Source organism: Podarcis bocagei (genome assembly GCF_964188305.1).
Source record: "Podarcis bocagei genome assembly, chromosome: 15".
NCBI lineage: Eukaryota > Metazoa > Chordata > Lepidosauria > Squamata > Lacertidae > Podarcis > Podarcis bocagei.
The window spans coordinates 12993690-13017217 of NC_138141.1; the positions used below are offsets into that span (position 1 = coordinate 12993690).

General features: G+C 45.0%; 1 protein-coding gene across 5 annotated transcripts in view; it reads right to left on the reverse strand.

Annotated features, from left to right (window-relative positions):
- Positions 1-23528, reverse strand: part of ROBO3 (roundabout guidance receptor 3) — a 354640-nt gene that overhangs the window by 142464 nt on the left and 188648 nt on the right. For all 5 annotated transcript variants that reach the window (XM_081171599.1, XM_081171598.1, XM_081171597.1 and 2 more), the window contains exon 2: positions 22438-22764. In XM_081171599.1, coding sequence (XP_081027725.1) covers positions 22438-22764 — 327 coding nt within the window. The remainder of the gene's footprint in view (positions 1-22437; positions 22765-23528) is intronic.

Genomic DNA, 23528 nt, shown 5'->3' on the forward strand with positions numbered 1-23528 from the left:
AACCTCTGGTCCTGCCGGTCTCGGATCCTTCCTGTTAGCTTGTCTAATTCTGCGTAGTCCATCAATTTCATCCTCCATTCTTCTAATGTTGGTAATTCGTCTTGCTTCCATTTTTGGGCCAATAATATTCTTGCTGCTGTTACTGCCTATAAAAACAACTTACAGTCTTTCCTTTTTATGTCCAACAACATTTGAAGGGCACCCTGTTGGCCACTAGTTCTTTAATAAGCTGAGAGGGCTCTTCGGCCCTCTCCTCTGCCAACAGGTGAGCTGAAGGCTGTATGCTTCTCTCTCTCTCCCTCTCTCTCTCCCTCTCTCTCTCTCTCTCTCTCTCTCTCTCTCTGTGTGTGTGTGTGTGTGTATGTGTGAATGCACACACACAAGAGAGAGACAAAGAGAGAGAGAGAGAGAGTAGGTATGGGAGAGAGTCTGGGGTGCCCCCCCCTTGCCCACCTGCCTGCAGCCCCTGGGGTGGTTGACCACAGGTAAATGTGACCCTTGAGCCAAAGGAAAGGTTAGTCATCCCTGCTTTAAAAATTGGTACATTAGACTTGGTTAGGAAAATATGGGAGTGACTGGGTGTTATAAAACTAACAAGGTTAAAAGATATGGGGAAATATTCAGAAGGACTGAACAGATGGAATCCAGTGACGTATGATAGCAGATGACAACTAGAGATCTCAGGAAGCAGGACAGATTATATTTCAACTGATGGTAAGGACCTTTCCACTACTTTTGGGGGAAATTAAGAGAGAAAGGGAGAGAGTGATAGGGGAAGGAAGGAAGGAAGGAAGGAAGGAAGGAAGGAAGGAAGGAAGGAAGGAAGGTCAGGAATGGGAAACCTGTGACCCTCCAGATGATATTAGACTACAACTCCCATAATCTCTGACCACTGGTCATACCATCTGGGGCTTATGGGAGTTAAGGTCCAGCAACATCGAAAGAGACAAAGATTTCCCCATGTCTGGCACAGGTAATATCTGGAAGCTGCTTTGTTAGACATCCCTTTTTATACTCTACAGAAGGACTCCATCAAGAAATGAGAATTACTGACGATCCACTTAGGCAGTGCAATTACTGTGCATTACAAAGCATTGCTCAGAAGTATGTTGCACTGTGTTCCATGGAGCTTTCTCCCATGAAAGCTCAAGGCTGAAGTCCTAAACACACAATCAAGTAAGTGCCATTGAAATCAGTGGGACTTCCTTCTGAGTAAACATCTTTAGGACTGTGCTACGGAGGTCTGTAATTTGGAGATATCTACAGAGAATCAAGGCAGCACAACTCTGTCTTTTCCAGCTAAGCCTACAGGATTTACTGAGGCCATTATGTCTTACCATTTAAAATAAAAACCCTTAGTTCACTTCAAACCAAGAACTGCCATTTCAGAGTGATGCCTCCTAAAAATTATGGTAGATGACAGACATCCAGTTCCTTTGATCCTCAAGAGCCTCAGGGAGCCACTGGACATGAATACAAGCAAGGAGAGACCAGACACAGCCTTGCAAAACGGGTCTGGCTTATTTCTATCTGTGCCCCCAAGGGATTTTGCCAGTTTATCCCTGGTCTTCACTGATTCTTCTGGGAACTGCATCAATGATGCTGTTGCACTGATACTCTTGGCCGCTTATATATAAGGCCCGATGCAGAAATAAAGCCACAAAAAGATTAACTGGCTGGGCACTTGCTAGCTTGGAAGTCAGGCATCTGTTCCTTGCTTGGTTTGATCTTAGTTGGAACTCAGATGGCAAATATATGGCATGTGCAAGGACGTGGGGAGGCAGTGATCCAACCCAGCACTTACGCCAGCAGTGTCATCCCTCTGTCGCTTCTTCAAAATCCAGGGAAGTGGAATGGAGGCAATGCTTGGCTCGGCCACACTGATTTAAGTCTGCAGTCAATTGCCTTGCCTGGCAGTGGAGGCACCATATACATAGAGTACAGGCAGGGTGAAGCAGCTGCCTCAGGCAGCGGAAGTCCCTAAGGTGGCACCAACGCAAGGGCCTTGCTCATCCCACTGCCTCCACTGCTTGTGGAGAATCAGCACTGATTTCTAGTGAGAGCTCATAATATCTCCTGCAGCATGTGAGATGTCACTGGAAATTGGTGCCAATGCCAGCACTGCTTCTCCGCCAGCCTTAGAGGTGGCAGGGCAGACAGTGGCACTTCCTGTTTCATCTCAAGTGGAGAACAGCACATGCTGCCCCTGATATAGTACATTTGGAAGGCTCGTGGTTCCCAGTAGGGCTGGGTGATATATTGAGATATCATCCAAAACCAGTTTGAAGTCCATATTGTAAAATCATTTTCATAATTTTTGACCTGGCAATATCTCGTAAATCATGATGTGTGCGTGTTATGCAAAAATCACAATGCAGGAAAAACTGTTAAGCCAGACAATGCCTCTACATAGCTCCATCCTTATTTCAGACATTGTGATATATTGGTATATCACAAAGATTAAAGGTAAAGTAAAGGGACCCCTGACAATTAGGTCCAGTCGTGACCGATTCTGGGGTTGTGGCTCATGGAAATAAGTCCAGACTGATTTATGAAGCTGACTTGTTTTCACTAGTCCTACTTAATATTAACTACTGTTTATGTTTTGTACATAACACTAAAGGTAAAGGTAAAGGGACCCCTGACCATTAGATCCAGTTGTGGCCGATTCTGGGGTTGCGGCTCTCATCTCACTTTATTGGCCAAGGGAGCTGGCGTACAGCTTCTGGGTCATGTGGCCAGCATCACTAAGCCGCTTCTGGAGGACCAGAGCAGCGCACAGAAACGCCATTTACCTTCCCGCTGGAGCGGTACCTATTTATCTACTTGCACTCCGACGTGCTTTCGAACTGCTAGGTTGGCAGGAGCAGGGACTGAGCAATGGGAGCTCACCCTGTTGCAGGGATTCGAACCGCCAGCCTTCTGATCAGCAAGCCCTAGGCTCTGTGGTTTAACCCATAGTGCCACCCGCGTCCCATCATAAAGATTAGCTGGTGATAAATCATGATGTTGAAGACCAGATGTCGCCCAGCCCTAGTTCCCAGTTATCTGAATGTATCCTATGATTGCCTTCTACCTGGCACTATTTTAATTTTCCTCTGGTCTCTTTAATCTTCTTTACATGTCTTAGGGAGATGAGCACCTTGGAGACACCCCCCCCCCCTTTGACCAACAGGCCTCTGTGTCTTCTCTACTATCTCTGATCTTCTACCATGACTTGATTTCTACTTGGAAAGCGGCCACTGTCTCATGTGGTGAGACACATAACCACAGCCTCTCCAGGTAAGAACCTTCCAGATCTGGCCTTCTTCCACCCAACCAGGCTGGCCATTTGTTACTTATGGACAGAAAGACTAGCTTTTCTAGATGAGCCTTGTATGAGCGACATTTTCCTGAGCTCTTGCATTCCTGTTCATATTTCCTGTCCCCAGCTCCTGACTTTTTCTCATACTCTGCCCCCCTAGTTCGTTTCATATCCTGGCTCCCAGTTCCGTTATTACATTATTATTTAATTACAGTGGTGCCCCGCAAGACGAATGCCTCGCAAGACGGAAAACTCGCTAGACGAAAGAGTTTTCCGTTTTGGAGGTGCTTCGCAAAACGAATTTCCTATGGGCTTGCTTCGCAAGACGACAATGTCTTGCAAGTTCCTGCTGGTTTTTTTCCTCCCCCCCCTTTTTCTAAGCCGCTAAGCCGCTTATCAGCTGATCCGATCAGCAGATAAGCCGCTAAAAGCCGCTAATAGAACTAATAGCGCTAATAGCGCTAATCCGCTAATCCTTCAATGGGCTTGCTTCGCAAGACGAAAAAACCGCTAGACGGAGAGAATCACAGAACGGATTCTTTTCGTCTTGCGAGGCACCACTGTATTATTTAACTTTATTTATAGTTTTCATTTGTATCCATTTCAATAATTTTACAAAAATTGCAACATTTCAAACAATTCGACTTCCTTCCTCCTCTTTCTGTGGTTCCTGAACTTTGTGTTATTCTTTATTGCATATCCTCAACCTCGGACCTCCAGATGTTTTTGGCCTACAACTCCCATGATCCCTAGCTAACAGGACCAGTGGTCAGGGATGCTGGGAACTGTAGTCTCAAAACATCTGGGGGGGCCGAGGTTGAGGAAGCCTGTTCTAGATTAACATGCCTTTATTTATTTATTTTAATTCTATATTCATTTTAAAACTGCAGATTATTACAATAATCCTGCCAATGTCTTTATCAGTTTACAATTTGCTTGTAAATATTCAATAAACCATGTCCATTCTTTTATAAAATGTTTGTTATCTCTATTTCTTATTCTTCTGGTAAGTTTTGCCATTTCTGGATATTCCAAAAGTTTTTGTATCCATTCTTCTCTCATCAGGACCTCTTATTTCCATTTCTGGGCAAGTAACATTCTTGCAGCTGCAGTTGCATACATAAATAGGTTTCTATACTGTTTATGTAGTTCTACCCCTATAATTCCCAAGATGAAAGCTTCAGGGTTTGTTTTTTTTACGAATATTATCTTAAACATATTTTTCATTTCATTATATCTCATTTCCCAGTGAACTTTAACCCTACAACAAGTTCACCACATATGATAAAAAGTACCTTCCTGCTCTTTACATTTCCAGCACTTATTCAATTTTGATTTATACATTTTTGCCAATTTACTAGGTGTTAAATACTACCTATATATCATTTTCATATAATTTTCTCTTAAACCATAATATACTGCAAATTTTATATCCATATTCCACAATTGTTCCCATGCTTCTATCTCTATATTATGACCAATGTCTATTGCCCAATGTATCATTAAATATTTTACTTGCTCATGCTTTGTTTCCAATTCCAATAATATCTAGTACTGTACATTTTAGACAGCACTTTAACATTACATTACATTCTAAAAGGTCTCTCTCCAATTGTGATTTTTGTTCACTAAACCCTCATTTCCCATCTTTCTTAAATACTTCATTTAAGTGATAATATTGTATCCATGTTGTTAACATTCCTGATAGGTCCTCATTTTCTATTATCATTATTATTATTACTTCTTTATACCCTGCCCATCTGGCTGGGTTTCCCCAGCAACTCAGGGCAGACTACAGCATATCTAAAAACATAATAAAAACGTCAAGCATTAAGAAGAAGAAGAGTTTGGATTTGATATCCCACCTTTCACTCCCCTTCAGGAGTCTCAAAGCGGCTAACATTCTCCTTTCCCTTCCTCCCCCACAACAAACACTCTGTGAGGTGAGTGGGTCTGAGATACTTCAAAGAAGTATGACTAGCCCAAGGTCACCCAGCAGCTGCATGTGGAGGAGCGGAGACGTGAACCCGGTTCCCCAGATTACGAGACTACCGCTCTTAACCACTACACCACACTGGCTCTCAAAAGACCTGCCAGTACAGGGCTGCCTTCAGATGTCTTCTAAAAGTTGTGTAATTCTTTATCGCCTTGACTTCTGAAGGGAGGTCATTGCACAGGGAAGGCGCCACTACTGAGAAGGCCCCCTGCCTGGTTCCCTGTAACTTTACTTCTTGCAGTGAGGGAACCAGTAGAAGACCCTTGGAGGAGGACCTCAGTGTCAGGGCTAAGCAGACAACCCTTGACAGCCAGCCTTCTTCCACCTTCTTTCCTCATTCATCCCCTTCCAATACTTTCATTTGTTCCTTTGGATCTCTTGCATGTAACTCTCTTCTGGCCAAGTCAAATTCCTGATTCTTTAAAATGTTAAACTTCAACGCCTCTCTCAAGGCTATTCTTTCTGAGCTGGACAAGGAAGATAATACACCCTCGCTACAAAACCTCCCTGATCTATTGTTTTCCTAGATGCTTACACTATACAGTTCCAGGAATAAATCCCCTCTCCAGAATGTAGGCTTCTTTAGTGCGGTGTGAGGAAACCAACAAATATTTGCAGTAAATGCTTTACAAACCACTTCTCTATGTATTTGTTATATGCTTGTGGGAGGCAATGCCATAAACAGCAAAAAAGAAAGGGGGGGAGCCAAGAACAAGGATTGTAAAAGCTGAAGGACATGCTGTGTTAAACTGAGCATCCAAAGTCAAGGACTCGCAGTAAGATGATTATTTATTTATTTTTTATTTATTTACTATAGTGAGAGTATAAGAGGGATTTTCAGATAAACGATGTGGGCTGTTGATGTGCATTTCAATTTCCCCCCAACATTTTAAATAGCTGTGTTACACTGCTCATATCAATACTTCTGAAGAAGTGTGCATGCACACGAAAGCTTATACCCAGAACAAACTTGATCTCTAAGGTGCTACTGGACAATTTTTTTATTTTCCCCCGATTGCGTCAGACTAACATTGCTACCATCCTGAATCTTATATCAATACTGTTACTGCTTTTTCTTTTCTTTTTGTAAACTGCTTTGAGGGTTTGTTTTTTGCAATCAAGCAGTGTATCAAATATTTATGAAGTAAATAAATAAATGTGGGAACCGTTCCTCAAAAGGGAGATGTTTCACCCACATTACCATTTGGGCTGCTATTTTCTGAACCTTTTTTTTAGCTCTACATTATCCAGAACTGTACATACCGCTCTGTCAAGGCTGCAGATGCAGACATCACCCACAGGGTGATGACCACAGAGGAGATTGCAACCATGTTGCGCCATGGTCTTGTTTGATGTGCAGTGTGGAAGGAGCCATGCCATGGGGCACAAGGAGAGTAGTCTTACAAAAATAATAATAACCCCATCTGCACTACCTTTGCACATCTGAGTGGAAAGTTACCGGGAGATGCAGGGACAACAAGGTAATGTATTGTTCTTCCTTGGAATGTTCTAAAATGGTCGTGCAAGAAGGTCCTCGACTGGCAAGATCACAAGTTGCCTCCATCTTGTTGGGCTGGGGATTAATACCTTCACGTTCTTTAGAATATGGTAAATTGTGGGACGTGGGTGGCGCTGTGGGTTAAACCACAGAGCCTAGGGCTTGCCAATCAGAAGGTCGGTGGTTCGAATCCCCACGACGGGTTGAGCTCCCATTGCTTGGTCCCTGCTCCTGCCAACCTAGCAGTTCAAAAGCACGTCAAAGTGCAAGTAGATAAATACCGGTAGGTACCACTCTGGCGGGAAAGTAAATGGCATTTCCGTGCACTGCTCTGGTTCGCCAGAAGTGGCTTAGTCACGCTGGCCATATGACCCGGAAGCTGTAAGCCGGCTCCCTCAGCCAATAAAGCAAGATGAGCACCGCAACCCCAGAGTCACCCACGACTGGACCTAATGGTCAGGGGTCCCTTTACCTTTACTTTAAATTGTGGGCACCCTTTCAAATGACTGCTTTGTCAGCCTCAGTTTTCAAACACCACTCTCCTTATGTTGACATCACTGTTTCAAAGAGGTTGTGTCCACACAATTATGAGAGACGAAAATGTGTGGTTTTTCTTAAGTAGGATGGACAAATCAGTCTCCTTCCGGTCAGTTTTGCATGACTTTATTCACCAAGTACATTCTGACCCCATTTCCAAATCATTCTGCAATGTAAATGGCAGAATCTTTTTGCAGTTTTTGGTACAGTCGACTCACCACTTGCATGCATTTAACTCGCGCGATCACAGCTGTACACACCTGGCAGGGGCCAGCTGAAATCACATAAATGAAACACACACAAGACAGAGAGCTTAAAACCTCTTTTTGGACCGGATTTTCCCAGCAGAGAAAGAGCTTTTAAGTTCTCAGGTTTGCTTAGCAGAGTCTGGGAGGCTTTCTTATGGGCTGTGAGACAGGGCCATCAGAGATCTTGCGAGGGCCTCCCAGAGCCCAGTAAGCAAGGTGGAAAGCTTAAAAACTCTCCAATTCACTGGGAGGGGCGGATTCCACTCAGTGCACCAGCTTCAAAAGTTAGAATGGCCACTTGGGGATGGTTCTGGAGCTGCTCTGACTATTTACAGTTTCAGCTTTATGTGCAAACCCCAGAACATAATCCCCACACAAATTGTGAGTTGACTGTGCATCTTACCCAAACGTGTGCATTTATGAACAGCTATTATGCTAAAAGGGACGCAGATGGCGCTGTGGGTTAAACCACAGAGCCTAGGACTTGCCGATCAGTAGGTCGGCGGTTTGAATCCCTGCGATGGGGTAAGCTCCCATTGCTTGGTCCCTGCTCCTGTCAACCTAGCAGTTTGAAAGCACGTCAAAGTGCAAGTAGATAAATAGGTACCACTCCAGCAGGAAGGTAAACAGCGTTTCCGTGCGCTGCTCTGGTTCACCAGAAGCGGCTTAGTCATGCTGGCCACATGACCTGGAAGCTGTACGCCGGCTCCCTCAGCCAATAAAGTGAGATGAGTGCCACAACCCCAGAGTCAGCCACGACTGGACCTAATGGTCAGGGGTCCCTTTACCTTTACCTTTATTATGCTAAAACACTCATTTTTATAGCATTATGGTACTTTTTTCACTAAAAAGTGTATTGCGAAATTCAGAGAAGTGCAAACAGCAAATAACAGCCATATTTCCAACTGCAAATTCAAAGTTCAAAGCAAGCTGCTTTGTATATAATGTGAACCAAACTAACAACCTTATTTTTAAACATCAATTGGAAAATATGGAGAGGGAGGGAAGGAGGGAGGGAGGGAGGGAGGGAGGGAGGGAGGGAGGGAGAGAGAAGCAAGCATGATTTGTGAAAGGCAAGATCTTGGGGGGGGGGGAGGTGGAGAGAAGCATAAAAAAGAAAAAGATGAACCTGCCAAGATGGACAGACGGACCCAGAGGGACGTAACCTGTTTTGGAGAAATGGAAATGGAGAAGGTGACATAAGGCCTAACCTAGGAAATGGGAAAATTATGCTGAATGTGAGTGAAAAATTCTTGACAGTGGTGTGCATCAGACTGTGGAATTGTCTCCCAGCTCAGGGGGAGGGGTGGCGATGGTGCAACAATGGAAGCCCCAGTGCACGGACAACTAAAATTGAACTTGACAAAAATGCATGCCATAAGACAAATTGTAAAGCCCTGGCATCCCCTCCCATCTCAGGGGACATGGCTGGACCATCCGGCCCCTTTTCATCATTGTCTTGATGATGAAGCTACAATGGGAGCGTGTGTCGAGATTCTCAATAGGATAACCCCTGGCTCCTCCACAAGCTCATACGTCTCCAGACAGATCTCCACTTGGAGCCTGCAGCTTTCTTCTCTCGCTGGTTCACAGCCTGACGATGAGCCCGAGATGGCAATTTGGAGCAAAATCCCAACAACCCATCTGGAACTAATGGAAAGAGCCAAGCAGCCATCATTTTTATTTATTTATGCTCCCCAAAAGGGTGCCTCTGTGAGCCTCTGCCAGGTTTGGAGAGGAGAAATGAAATGGACAAACGCGGCGCCACCCGGTTGGCATGAGCCGACGTAGCTGTGCTTTTGCAAATAAACCTGCCTTGTCCCATCCTGCAAGGCGCAGGGCCACAGCTGGGGCAGATTGTTGGAAAGATTGTTTCAATGAGGCGGACATTACCCAACAGCGGTGCAGCTTGTCAGGGGCAAATTAAGTGTCTGGCTTCCCATTCAGGGGCGGAGCATTCAACCCTAACCGCACGGCGTGGACTCTTGTTGCATACTTAAGTGTGTAGCCTCCACACCGTGGCTGGTGTAGAATCCTTCCCTGCACGGTGCCTATAAACAGGAAGCTAAGAGACGAGAAGAAAACAAAAGGCCAAGCCTTGTGTTTGAAACCCAATTAGCAGCCGCCTGTGCAAAGAAGAGCAAACAAGGGCAGCTTGACTTATTAGCACCGTAAAGGGTGGAAGCATGTGCCACAGCCCGCAGCTTCACGTGGCACAACAGCACATCTCTGCGACCCAGGCTTGCTTCAACAACAGCAGGGGTGCTTCTGCCTTGTTAGGGGGACACGTGGGGGGGGGAGGGAGGTGCCTCTGGAGCTCAGAGCAAACAGGAAAGTGATTATATGCAAGCAGCACAGTGTGAAGTTGACATGGTGCACTAATGTGCTAATGCTATGTACTCTGAGGGAATGGCATCAGCCAAGCCGCCAGAGCAGAGGGGGAGAAAAGGCACCTCTGCCAACAACAGGTTTGTTAGATGGAAACAGATCCATTTGTTTAACATATGTTTAACACACCCTACTCAACAATTTTAGAAACATGCATCTCCCCACTGCCTGGCAGGCACAGAGTTTCACATTTAGATGCCGCAGATCTCTATCTTCCAAAATGTAGTCAAGAAGAGTAATTGACCATAGTATGCCTGTTTAAGTACACTATCCTGCAACCTTAGCTTTTTAACTGGGTGTGGCAAAATTGTCTTCTCCACTGGGTAGGGCATTCAAGACAACTGCTTCTCCCATGTAGCTACATGCCCAACATGGAAAACACACCACCCAGCCAAAGAGGGCCCAGTATCCACTTAGGGTATCATACAAATCTAGCTCCCAAATAATATAACAATGTGGGGTCTGGAAACCAAGTCCTATGAGAAACGGTTGGAAAGCCCTGGGCATGTTTAGCTTGGAGAAGAAAAGATCAAGGAGAGATATGATCGCAGCCTCCAAATATCTGAAGCACTGCGATGCAGAAGATGGATCAGATTTGTTCTCTGTCACTTCAGAGGACAAGTTTGGAATGAATGAGTGGAGACTGCAAAGCAGCAGGTATCAGCTAGAACATCAGGAGAAACTTCTGAACGGCTGTCTCAAAAGGTGATGGGCTCTCCTTTGCTAGATGTATTGTAGCAAAGGCTGGACAGCTATAAGTCAGGGGTGGTGTAGCTGCATGGTTCTTGTACTGAGCTGGAGTTCAGGCTATATGAGCTCTGGAGTGCTTTCCAAGTCTAAAATGCTATGATTCTATACCTTTCAGAATTTCCAGTGCCAGCCCAATACATTTTGCTGCCTGAAGCAATGCCTAAATGGTGTTTCTTCTACTGTCTAATTTGGGCTGTCTAGCAGCACCAATCAAACACCACTTCCTGCCTCCATCCATCACCCACTGCCCCTTTCATGGTGCCATCTGAAGGAGGATGCTTCACCCTACAACAAAGGGGGAGAACCTTTCTTGAACCTGAGGGCTGTAATCCCTTTTAGCAGTGGCAAAAGTGGATGCAGAAATGAAGTTAATTTTACCTTTGCACAGTGAGATAGTTTCTGCACACCCCTCACTGTTCTCCATCTAGACAGGCAAATGGTATTGTCAAGAACTTTCAGATACATTGCAGCCAGGCAAAATCACTCAGGGAAAGTGAGGGTTATCGCCTTGGGTAGAGTCCCAGTGGCCAGATAGAGAGCGCTGGAGGTTCCACATCTGGCTCCTTGGCCCTGAAGTTCCCAAACCCTGCCCTACACAGCATGGCTGGCCTTGCCTTGAGACTTTGCAAAAGGGAAAGTCACCTTGCATGGGTGTGCGGCCTCATATGCAGTGCGAAGGAACAACCCTGCATGTGAAAAACTTCTGCATCTATTTCTTCAGGAAGAGCTGCTTTAGATAAGCAGAGCTATTCCATGTGCTGAACTGAAGATGCCCACTGTGACGCAAAAACTAAAAAAAACACACCCTGTGATCAGGCTACTTCCACAATAGCAAAATCGCCCAGTCTCGTTCTCAGTCAAGAGCTGGTCGTATCTTCCAAAACACGTTCCCGTTTGCAGCATTAAAAGCAACTGTTGAAATTATACGAACCGGGGAGCATTAAAACAAGCCAATAAAACAAATCCTGCAGGCGGGTAGGAATTAAAGCAGCTCAAAAGCTGGGAGGAGAATATCTTAACTAGCCATTGAGCTCCTGGCCATGTAAGTTATGGGGCCTACATTATTCTTTGCCTTTTGCCACATGCAATGTGGACAGGCAGAGAAAAGTTCCCTGGGGGGATCAGAATTGGATGGTGTCACGAAGAGGAGACGCAGGGGAAGATGTGACCAATGGCGGGAATTAAGTGTACACCAGCTCCCAGTTTGTACAGTGCCGGGGCACTTGTGGCCTTCCAGATACTGCTAGACTACATCACCCCTTACCATTGGCCATGTGGGCGGATACTGGGGAGAGCTGGAGCCCCTCATCCCTGACCCAACAAGAGCCCAACAACAGCAAGAGGTCCAGAGGTATCCCATCCCTAATCCAGTCAAAGTCTCGCTGATTTCAGCAGAAGATCTTAAAAATCTGCCTGGCAGAATTGGAATTAAGATTGCAATCCTATAACTTGGGAGCAAGCACCACTGAACTCAATTTTCACGTGCTTCTGAGTAGGAGTGTCCTCTTTAACTTTGTGCTTTAACTTTGGCTGGAGTGTGTCCCTCGTAAGAATCATAGGGGACTCAACAACAAGCTGACGTATACACATCCGGCGAGCTGTTAGCACTATTTGGGCTCATAAATCTAACAAACTGTTCTGCTCCAGGGCTCTGCCAATTGCTGGCCTGAAATCTCACAGTGACATGGTAAAAAAAAAAGAGAGAGAGAAAGAAAGAAATACGGGGAGGGAGAGAGAGAGAGGAAGTTGCCCTCCAATTGTATTCTCAAAACAAGGTCATCACTCTGCCTGCCTCGCCCTCCATCCCATAAAATACAAGCCAAGGACAGTCAACATTGCCTTTAGCAGCAACTTCCGAATACAGCAAGGTGGTACTGGCAGGAAAAGCAAACACGGCAGGAGACATTCAAAAGCGCACCACTGTGATTATCTAGTCTGAGTGTAAGAGACCTGTGGACACCCAGGTCTTGCTGGTCTGCAGCTCTCAATAAAAATCTAATGGATTGCTTTTTCACATAATGTAACAGAGCAAAGAACCAAGGTGGAATGCAGGGATCAATCCAGAAAGGGCCCAACAAACCCCCTTGTCTTCCACACCAAAATATAAGGATTGTATCCAAAGCAGTGCTGAATAATGCGTCCCATCAGTGAATGGATTTCCACTTGCAGAACAGGGCCTTCTACCTCCTCCGTGTGCCCCCTAAATCTGTTCTAGGGTTCCATCAACTCTCCAGAGCAGATTTGGGGATGGTCTGGGGCACACAGAGACAGGGAAGAGTTGGAAGCTGAGTTGCACAAGTGCAAAACCTTGCGCTAATGGAACAATGGCATGAGGGCTAGGAACCACTGCCAAGCACTTATCCTCCATTTGTTTAATGCCCTTTCAAAGCCATCTAAGATAGCGAGCACCATCGCATCTTGCTGCATAAATTAAAGATGCTTGTTGAAATGTGAAACGATGAATTCCAAAAATAAAGAATGCGTCTCCGTGGAAGCCTGTCTTTTCAGGAGAAAAACATATTCATTGGAGGCAAGAGCGATGCGTTTCCCCAGAAATCGTGAATGTGCAAGACCATATAAAAAGGATGCCTGAAAGCCCATGAGGAGACATCACTACTGCGAAGAAAAGACAAAATTAGACACAAAAGATCATTCCTCTTCCCCCAGCACCACCACCCGACTCCAAGAAAAACAATGTGGTCATTTCAGCTGCAAAAGGAAGTCCCCACCCCCGCCGGCTTTTCATCCTCATGAACCCCCCAGCTCCAACCCAGCTGAACCTTTTTCACACTGGCAAAATTAAAAGAAAAACACACCACGATTTATCCAAGTAAATTCCCAGTACAATCAAGGAAAAAGCTGAAAAGGGTCGCCCGAAAGGACTCCCATTACTTAGGAAATGACTTAATTTCCCCCTCTTAGATATCACTCATGTCCTAGCTTTGAATGGCTCAAACCTGGATGAAACCTCTCTCTTTCTGTTCTCTGTGTGGCTCAGGACCCCGCTCCCCAATGGGGGGTACACCACTAATGACTTAATCACATGACCTCCCCCTGGAATGGGTGCACTTTATCACTAGGAGGTCCCTGGTTAGAAGAAAGAGGGGGAAATAACCCATCACTGTCCAAAACGGGAGCAAAAAAAGGCTTGTAAGCAAGGAGGCCGGGCTGATTACAAGCCTCAGATAAGCAGCCATTCTTGCCCAAAATGTATAGTTGAAAATGGAAGGCGGGAGGGAGGAGGAAAGAAAGAGGCGACATGATTACTGGAGCGATTTGTTTATTTTTTGCACTTTTCAGGCGGCTCCCCGCAACCCACATTCCAAACTATGAAATCCATTGAAAGCTAAAATTATCTGGCAAATCTGGGGCTTGCAAATGCTGTTTTGCCAATGCGGGTTGCAGCTCCCTGAGCAAGAAGGAGCTCCCATAGAGTTGTCTGCTGGTAGAACGTAACGTCTCCTAGCGTGGGATGGAAAGTTAATTTCTCTTTGCATCACGGCAAAGAAGAGCAGCCCTCACCCCCAAGGGCATCCATGTTTGGTGAGGTCTGTAGTCCTCCCCCCGCCCACCCCTAGTTTCTGCTCTCAGCAAAAGCCCATGCGGATAGTTGGGATGTCCAGGAGCCCGGCAAAGAAATATGTTCCTGGATTGTTTACCCAGCAGCTGCCCCCTCTCCCAAATTACATAAATGCATCCTGTCTGGGTAATGGACTGAGAAGTGACACAAAAATCAATAAATAATTCCAGTTTAGAGATGGCTGGCAAGTGTTCCGAAACACTGCCCATGCTGCGGCCCGGCTCTCAACGGAGCTGTCAGACCGTTGTCAGTGCCTCAGACACATTTCTGTCTCCAAAACACCTCAGAGAGAGAGGGGGAGAGAGATGGGGTCTCGGTCCTGGCCTCATCTAGGAAGGCTTTTGTTTCCCTGGGATATGGGGAGCGGGACAGTGCCAGTGATGGAGATGGGGGTGTAGACCCCAGTGTGTTTCGCAGCTTAGACTAGGGCCCTGACAGTTATTCCAGAAGTCTCCCTTGACTACTGTTCTGGAACCTGCTTCACCATGTATGCGCTGAGGTAAAACCAGCAACACTTCTGAAAAGTTGACACGGAAGACAATCACCTTCAGAAAGGCTCGTGGTTGTTACAAAAGATATTTCCTCGTTCCCCACCACCACCCCTTCGTTTCGATGCAGTCATGCATAATTTTCTCAAACTGTGTGGAATCTTCCATTGGGCAGGATAAAAAGATAACTTCTAGCAGTATCCTTCAACCTTGGGTCCACAGATACTTGCTGGACTACAATTCCCATCAACCCCCGACCCCTGACTAAGCTGGCTGAGGATGATGGGAGTTGTAGTGCAAAACAACAGCACCCGTTTGTGGACCCGTGGTTGAAGAACACTGACTTATGGGACTGTGTGGATGTTGTTTATGTATTTATTAGAAAAGGAAACTCATACACCTCCACCCGAAAGTCGCCAATATCCCACCATCACCTTTGTATAACAACAATTGGTCCTGTAAATGTGTGTAGAGGATTTCGGCCTATTCAGAATTAAAATGTTCTCCCCCTTTAAGTATGCATTTAGATGTGTTATCTCTCAAAATGCATATTTAAATGCATCATTGCATGCGGTTAAACTGCAGAAAGCAGCATATTAAGTAATAGCCCCCATCTATGAAATGAGGGCCATCTGGCACCAACTTTGATACCATTTGGGCAGCAATGATTTTTTAAAAAATAAGTTTATTTACGCTAAATTTTATTCTTGTAAATTACTTCAGGACTTGGGAAGTGATCCATAAATGTGATAACTAGCTAAGGAACATTCAGAAAAGTGTGAAATGCATTGGAAAGGGAAATTCCAGTCCACGCAGGTGCACAGCAAGTTGTCTCATAGAGGAATTCACAAAGACCAAAAACCCTCAAGCATCTCTGGTCCAGCTTCCCACTGAAAGATTCCATCACAGCGGAGTTGGACCAGTCTTCAGCATTTCATTGCCAATGTGACTTTCAGAACCTTTATCCAATAAATGGCGGTGGAGGGATCCGAACTGGAAGCCACTCCAGCAAAATGAAAGTAATGTCTCTCTCTGTAAAAGTCCTGCTGTGTCAAAACACTAAAGCTTTTAGGTAAGGTAGCTGCAACAAGTCCTGTTATGTATCTCCACTTCCTCTAGGTCTAAAAATACCCACGATACTTCGTGTAACAGCCACTTACGGCATTTCGGTTAGGCATTAGCCTCTAGATCATGCCAGCAGGACCATTTGGCAAATTCCCCTGAAAATGGCCTCATTCTATTCCTCACAATCATTATGAGATGTTATCTGCAGTCCACTAGACAACCCCTTCCAACCCCCCACCTTCCCCATCGCTCTTCTGATGGAGGATGTTTCAACCATTTACCTGAGGCCTCATCCGTCATTTAATGGGAAGGCAACAGAAAATCCATTTGGGCCATGGGGTGGACGTTCAGGGAGGGTCAGGCTGCTCACTAATTGCTACAAGCTGTGCTGTTCCCTTTGCCTTTTCTGAACCATACAAAAGGATGCGCACGAGGGTATATCAGCCTTTTCACCGGGGCCAGAAAATCACCTCAGACCCTGACAAAAGGCAGTTCTGCTCAAGTCTCTCAGCTCCACCCTAAAGATGCTGCTCGCTCAACCCCTTCTTCCTTTCCCCATTTAAAGGTTCTTTTTCCCTGCTGGGAGCTAATCTTTGACCTCACATCCTTTAAATCTCTCATGCGGACACAACGTGATGCTTCAGAGCCTTTCATTAAAAGCAACGGCTAAGACAACGCTAAAAGATAGGGAATCTCTATGGCACCAAAGGGCCACCTGCTTGAGCAGGATACGCTGGCTTAACAATATGTCCCCCTTATAAGGCATTCCGGGGGGGAATTGCAAGCCATCAAAGGCTTTCATTCTCTTCCCCTTCCAAGGCTGGAGTGGTATAGGTTAGGTTTACCAACTACACCCAAAAGTAAGGCACTTGGAACAGAGCCTCCATGACGGATCACTGGGCATGGGAAGGCACACTTTTCAAAAGTATGTAGAGCTCAGGCCAGTTAGGGCCTTAAAGGCTATGGTCAGCAACTTCAGTTGGACCTAGAAGCCAAGTGGAAGTCAATGCAGGAAGCCACTAGATGGAAGTTATGGTTAGATCCAAGAAGGAAATTGATATGCTCTTGCGATCTGTAAACTTAAAGAATTGTTTATGTAAGAAAAGTGAGCCCTGTTGGATCAGACCAAAGGCCCATGGAGACCAGCATTTTGCTTCCCAAAGAAGCCAACAAGATGCTTGCAGGAAAGCCCACAAGCAGGCATGAGCGCCATAGTCCTCTCCTGCTCTTGTTCCCCAGCCATTGGTATTCACAAAGCCACACAAATCCAGAGTGGAGTCCCAAAGACAGTTGGATGGCGCCTTGTACGCCTCCTTCTGGCAACTTCAGCAGCCAAGCTGGTGCCAAATGTATTGCTCTGCTTTCCTGTGGACCACATCAGGGAGGCCGAGAGAGGGGTCTTGTCACCTGGGCAGCCCAGGACCTCCATACACTGCCCTGGCTTGTGCCCTGCAGCAGTTTGACTTCACCCCCCAGAGGCACACTCCATTATCTCTTGAGACAGATGGATGACGACAACAACAGCAACAGCAGCAACTGCCTCTAATCCCAGAGATAGCATAGGAGAATCATGAGTTCAACTTGTGACCATGATAGAAAAATGAAACACGCTCCTCAGGAATTATTTAAACTTGCAGCACATAAGGTAGCTTCCAGGTACATTGTGTTTGTTTGTGGGCCCAGTTCCAGGTACAATTTGTTTGTGGGCCCAGTTCAAGGTGTTGGTTATTACCCTAAACATTTTAGGATACCTACAGTTGTGGGTGCTCTTTTGAATGCCCCATCTCTATCCAGGTTACATTTTGTGAGGACATGGCAGTCTCCATGGCTGCATCCAGACTATGAAACTCCCAACCCTGGGAGATGTTTTCATTCCAACAGGTGTTTAATTTGACAAGTTAATCCATGTTGTTTTATGTGCTATCTTGTTTCTATATTTTATTTTATTTTATAGTTATTGAAATTCCTTAAAGTGTTTGCGGTGGTTTTTCATATTGTGTTTTGCTTTCAACTGCTTTCCTTTCAACCTTGCACACTTTTCAAAATGGAAAAGTGGGCCAAAAATATGTTAAATTAACAAACAAGATGTAAATCATGCTGATGTTGCTGGCTGAAAAACAAGGGCACTACAAGGCAAACTATTTGTGTTGCTGTTTTTTCTTTTTACTGATCGTTTTTGTTCAGAATTGAAACTGCTGCCACTGGAGAGTTAAATCAGCCTGCATTGCCAGTAAACAGAGAGTAACTCCTGCCAGAATTATACCAACATTCAGACAAATAAGACAGATCAGCACATATGCTGCCTGAACCCTTAAGTGTGTAAACCGATTTCTCAATTAGCTAAATGCCATCTTCAAAACTGTTTAAGGGTTGCCACCACTAGAATGTGTAATTGTAACAATAAACAAAAACAATAATATAGCATGTGTAGCTCTTGCCAAAGTGCCTATCAAAGCAATTGCAAACTTTATGAAAAGTGTTACGCATTAAAGCATGCAAACAAATAGTTTCCTATATATTCCCAATGTGGCTTTCAGTATTGAATGAGTTGCTCCCCAAGCTATGTGTTCAAGGCAATGACAGATCAGATTAGCTAGCATTTGTTGTTTCCTATCGCAGGACACTCCCAGGCACAATGAAGGAAGCTGTTTTGAACTATACTAGCTCTTTGCCTAAGAGTGGTTTTTTTCTCCTTCCATCCTAGAAAGCCTACTTGGCAGGCTAAGCTGAATATTACTGGTGAATGATCCCTTGCTACCATGTGTGTAAGGAGCCAAACTTCAGTCTAGAGGTTTGTGTTGGAGAAAGAGAGACAGACAGACAGAAGAGCGAAGAAGAGTACATAAGTCTAAATATTTGTGAGAAATCTACACACAGCTTTGATTTATGGCTTCTCCAGAAAATCAGGATTACTCCTTGCATGCAAAATCAAGAACTATTGCCATTTAAGGCAACGCTGCTCAGTTTTCTGGCATGAACTTCTGTAAGCAATCTCAACCCACTTCAATAGCTACACGAAGTGGACTAAAACAAGGGCAGATAAGCTTATGGGGCAAAGCTGCACAGCAAAGCTGATGGCAACTCAGTTTTGCCTTGTGCACCTGGGCAGCAGTTTCTGCAGAAACACAGACCCAGTTTATATGAGATGTGAAACTGTGATTTGCTACTATGGACTCACAGGCCTTCCCCCTCCCTTTACTCCTTGCACACTCCAGTTTCCTGTAGAAACGTATTCAGCCATTAATCCAAACTGGTACAGCACGTTGGCGACAAATATTCACACAGTTGCTCAAAAATAATTTTACACTATTTATCAAATATGTGAGAAAGAGACAATTACTTGCAAGGTGCCATGAAAACTTACAAACTACCTAAAATAAAGTGAACTTGCAATATCAGATTTTACTAGGTCCTTACAAACTCTTGACTCAGTTTTACATTTTTCTTGTTTTTTAAATAAGTTCAAGAAGATTCAAGAAAAGGGTTGATGTGAGGAGCTGATGAAGCAGCGTATGAAGTAATAAAGAAAACAGGATACCAGCGTTCTATCCCTGTTTTGCCCTGGCAGTCCATGCAGTTGAGAGGCTGCTGTTTCACCCCAGGTGGGGCCGATTTGTTGGGAATGACAGATAGCATACTCCCTGAGCACAGTTTTCTGGGCTTCTTCAGTTGTCTCATGCCATTGATGCGTCTACTAGTGCAAACTGATAATAATCCAAAAGGAATCTTACCAGAATCAACATACAGTGGTACCTCTGGTTACATACTTAATTTGTTCCGGAGGTCCGTTCTTAATCTGAAACTGTTGTTAATCTGAAGCACCACTTTAGCTAATGGGGCCTCCTGCTGCTGCCACGCCGCCGGAGCACGATTTCTGTTCTCATCCTGAAGCAAAGTTCTTAACCCGAGGTACTATTTCTGGGTTAGCGGAGTCTGTAAACTGAAGCGTATGTAACCTGAAGCGTATGTAACCCGAGGTACCACTGCACTGTAAAATGTAAATATAAATTCTCCCACTATACGCAAAGAATCAATTTTGATGCAAAAGTTCATAATTATGTACTTACATGTCTTTGAAGAGACAACTTCTTGGCTTGAGCACGCAAGACTGAATAGCTTAGCAAGGTAGCCCTGTTTGATTACAGATATATATATACACATTCTCTCGTTATATTTTAGGTAGTTTGTAAGTTTTCATGGCACTTTGTAAGTAATTGTCTCTTTCTCAGATATTTGATAAATGGTGTAAAATTATTTTTGAACAACTGTGTGAATATTTGTCGCCAACGTGCTGTGCGAGTTGCACTATCTTTATTAACGGCACAGGTTGCATTTTTCTAGCATTAATCCAAACTAGAGCAACTATGTTTTGTGCAAACCACAGTTTTCCTGCAAGCCAGAACTGGAAACCCAGTGGGCAGAGGAAGATGGAGAGGGAGAACCTGATGCCTGGCATTATACGTGAAACAGCACACTGTCTCTGTCTAAAACTCTATCCATATGTTCCTCCAAGTGTGGGGGGGGACTGGGCTTTCCCCCATCATTCCTGCTGTCCCTGTGCCTAGAATCTTTGCTGGCCTCTGGAATAATTGTCTATTCTATCCCCCTCCATATACACACTCACTTCCAGCACATCAGCTTCACAGGGAGCCATTTTATAGATTTCCCTTTGATGTCTGCATTTTGACCAATTACCCTGGCTGCAGCACACTCCTTTGATAGCTTTATTTCCGCCATAACCTGTTATCAATCCAGCCAATAGCCACAAATCACAGAAGGCTAGTGGTCAAAGGTCCCCCCCTTACCAGTTTTGGAGATCAACTAATGTTAAGTTCAGCTTGGGAGGTGCCTGAACATGTTAGCGACTCCAAGGGCTTAACCGAAATGGCATTTCATTTCTCCTGCTGCTGGTGTTTGGCCTTGTCTCAAGCAAGGCCATCATTCATCTTGTGTCACTTTCGGCAGGCCTGAATGCTTTTCCGCACTGTTTGTTTGTAGATCTTTGTCTCCATAAAACCATTAAGGAAGACAATGGGTGGAGAGTGCCTTGGAAAGCCGCGCAGGAGATTGGTTTTGAGGTCAGGGCAGATAAATAATGAACCTGGATATCTTCTGTGCCCACAATCCACACGGCTGTTTGCTTCTCAGGGACCTTTGCTCCATGAAAGGCACAACTAGAGAAGCCTGCCAAGAATGCAGCCAGGCTAGTTGCTAGAAAGAGTTTATAACCAAAACTCAATGGACTTATCAACAGAGTGTTTGCTCATGTCTTATAGATGTTGGAAAGTGACCTGAGCAAAATTGGGAGGAGGGGGATTAAAAACCTAGAAATACGTAAGATTCCTTCACTCAGATGCTTGACAACCAGCAAAGAAACAGGCATACTCTTTTTCCTGAAATGTTTCCAATACCAATGAACAAGCAAACTTTTCAGAAATACATCCTACACGCATTCCAAGTGCTGACCTTTTTCCTGGTATTTGTACCAGATCACTCCCTTTATACCTCTGGTTCACCTGACTCACTATTGTCTACACAGCACCAGGGAAGAAACTGCGGCCCTCCAGATTTTGTTGGCCTACAACTTCCACTAACCCCCTCCATTGGGTATACTAGCTAGAGCAAATTAGAGTTGGACTCCAACACTATCTGGAGGGCCACAGGTTCCCCACCTCTGTTCTACATTAACTGGAGGAGTCAGTTTCAAAACAGGGGTCTTTCCCTACCAGAAGATTCTGTGCTTTACTACTTAGATGTGTCTCTTCCCCACCAAGAGAATTCTACAATCTTCAGTAATCACCAGCAGTAGCAGACTATGCATATGGCCCTGTTACTGGCTATATGACGGATGATATGGTCTGCACACCTCAACAACAAATTTAGAACCCCAATCCCTTCAAATCACAATTCAAAACTCTTTTTGGCATCCTAAGCCCTTTGCTTCATTTAAAGGGAGGGGGAGGAAAAACATAAGGAGACCTGCAAATCTATCTGAAACACTATCAGTTAATTCACAGGCAACACGCAGACACATGGGCAACACTGTGTGAGGCGGAATGTATTCTGCTCTAGGTGAAATGATCAGGTAGCAGGAATTTGAAGGAGCCCACATCGCTCCTCCCTCCAGCTATATGCTTAACTCATTTTGTTCGACAAACAGCAACACCCAATCCCTGTCAATGGATGAGATTAGCAGAAACATTTCTATTCCCTTTCAGTTTGGGCATTTAATTTTTAATCAACATGGTTTGGATGTGGCTGGGAGTTTGGAGGAAACTGGGGCAGGGGAAGAGAACAAATTATAGATTGGCAGAAAGTACTTAAGGGTATATCTCCAGGGCAGCTGCTCACATCTCTTGCCATATGTTCTATAGTGCTCAACTATAATTGCAAATTCAAATGCACATAGGAAGTGACTGTTCGCAGAATCAGGACCACACTCAAAGCATACTTAATCCCAATATCATGAACCGCAGTCCACAGTTGCCCATCGTTTATGGGAGCTAATGAGCATGGCATTGCTTGCGGCGTATCACTTAAGACAAACCAAAGTTCCATCTCACTTGTTCAGTATTCTACTTACTGGCTACCTCCAGAGATGCGTTCCTGCTGACAGCCTCACCCAGGTAGTTCCTGGCTACACAGACATACACCCCCTCATCCGGTTTGCTCCTCCGTCCATGCACGATACGCAGAAAGAAAAGGGAGCCGCTGGGCAGCAACATGCGATGGGATCGAGGGTCTTCCTTGTCCGTCTCCACCCGCTCCCCATCCTTGTACCACTCAATGATGGGGGTAGGACGTCCTTCCGCTTTGCAGTTCAATGTTGCTGGCTCCCCCTTGGACACAATGAGGTCGGAGGGATGCTCTACTATCCGCGGAGATGAATCCTCAAGGCGAGGCCGAGAGCCTGAGGTGCAAAAAGAGAGAAATGGTTATAAGAGAGCAGCCCAGAAAAGACTGTTGCAGAACTAAAAAAACAAGACCAGGCACAGTTCAGACATCAAAGCCAAACCATGCTTTACATTACAGGTATGTGTTTTCTCCAAGGTCCACCCCCACCAGCTCCACTTCCCTCCCTCACTTACCTGGTCTGCATCAACCATTGCTTGTTGTTAACCTGAACTGAATAAATATATTTCTTGCAAACCGGAGTTTGCCTCCAAATCCAGCATTAGGAACCAAAGCAAGCCCATTCTGATTTCCATTCTGATTTGGAAAACAACCTTTGTTTCTGCTAACAGTATCCAGATGCAACAGCAAACTATGTTGGCCACAAATTCAGAAGTGAGTAGGGAGTGCAGACGTCTGAGATATGCTCTGCCTCAATTTTGGCTTGACATTTGAACTGGGCTATTGTAATGGAAAAGGAAGGGCAGTGAATGGGCAAAGCCAATTCATATTCCAGAGTCACTGATAGCTACAGTGCCCAAGGCTATTATTGCTTAAACTCATACTACCACATAATGGAAAAACTACCGTCAAAAGTGAACATTTGCCATCATCGAAGGTCCCATACAGCTCAAAGAGAAAGAAGCAGCATGCAATGGCCTGGGTATTAGAGAGTGATGTGAGATCCAGAGATCGATGTCAACTGTTAAAGAATGTGGAATACCGTCCCCAGGAAAGCTTGCCTGGCAACTTCATTACATATCTTTAGGTGCCAAGTGAAAA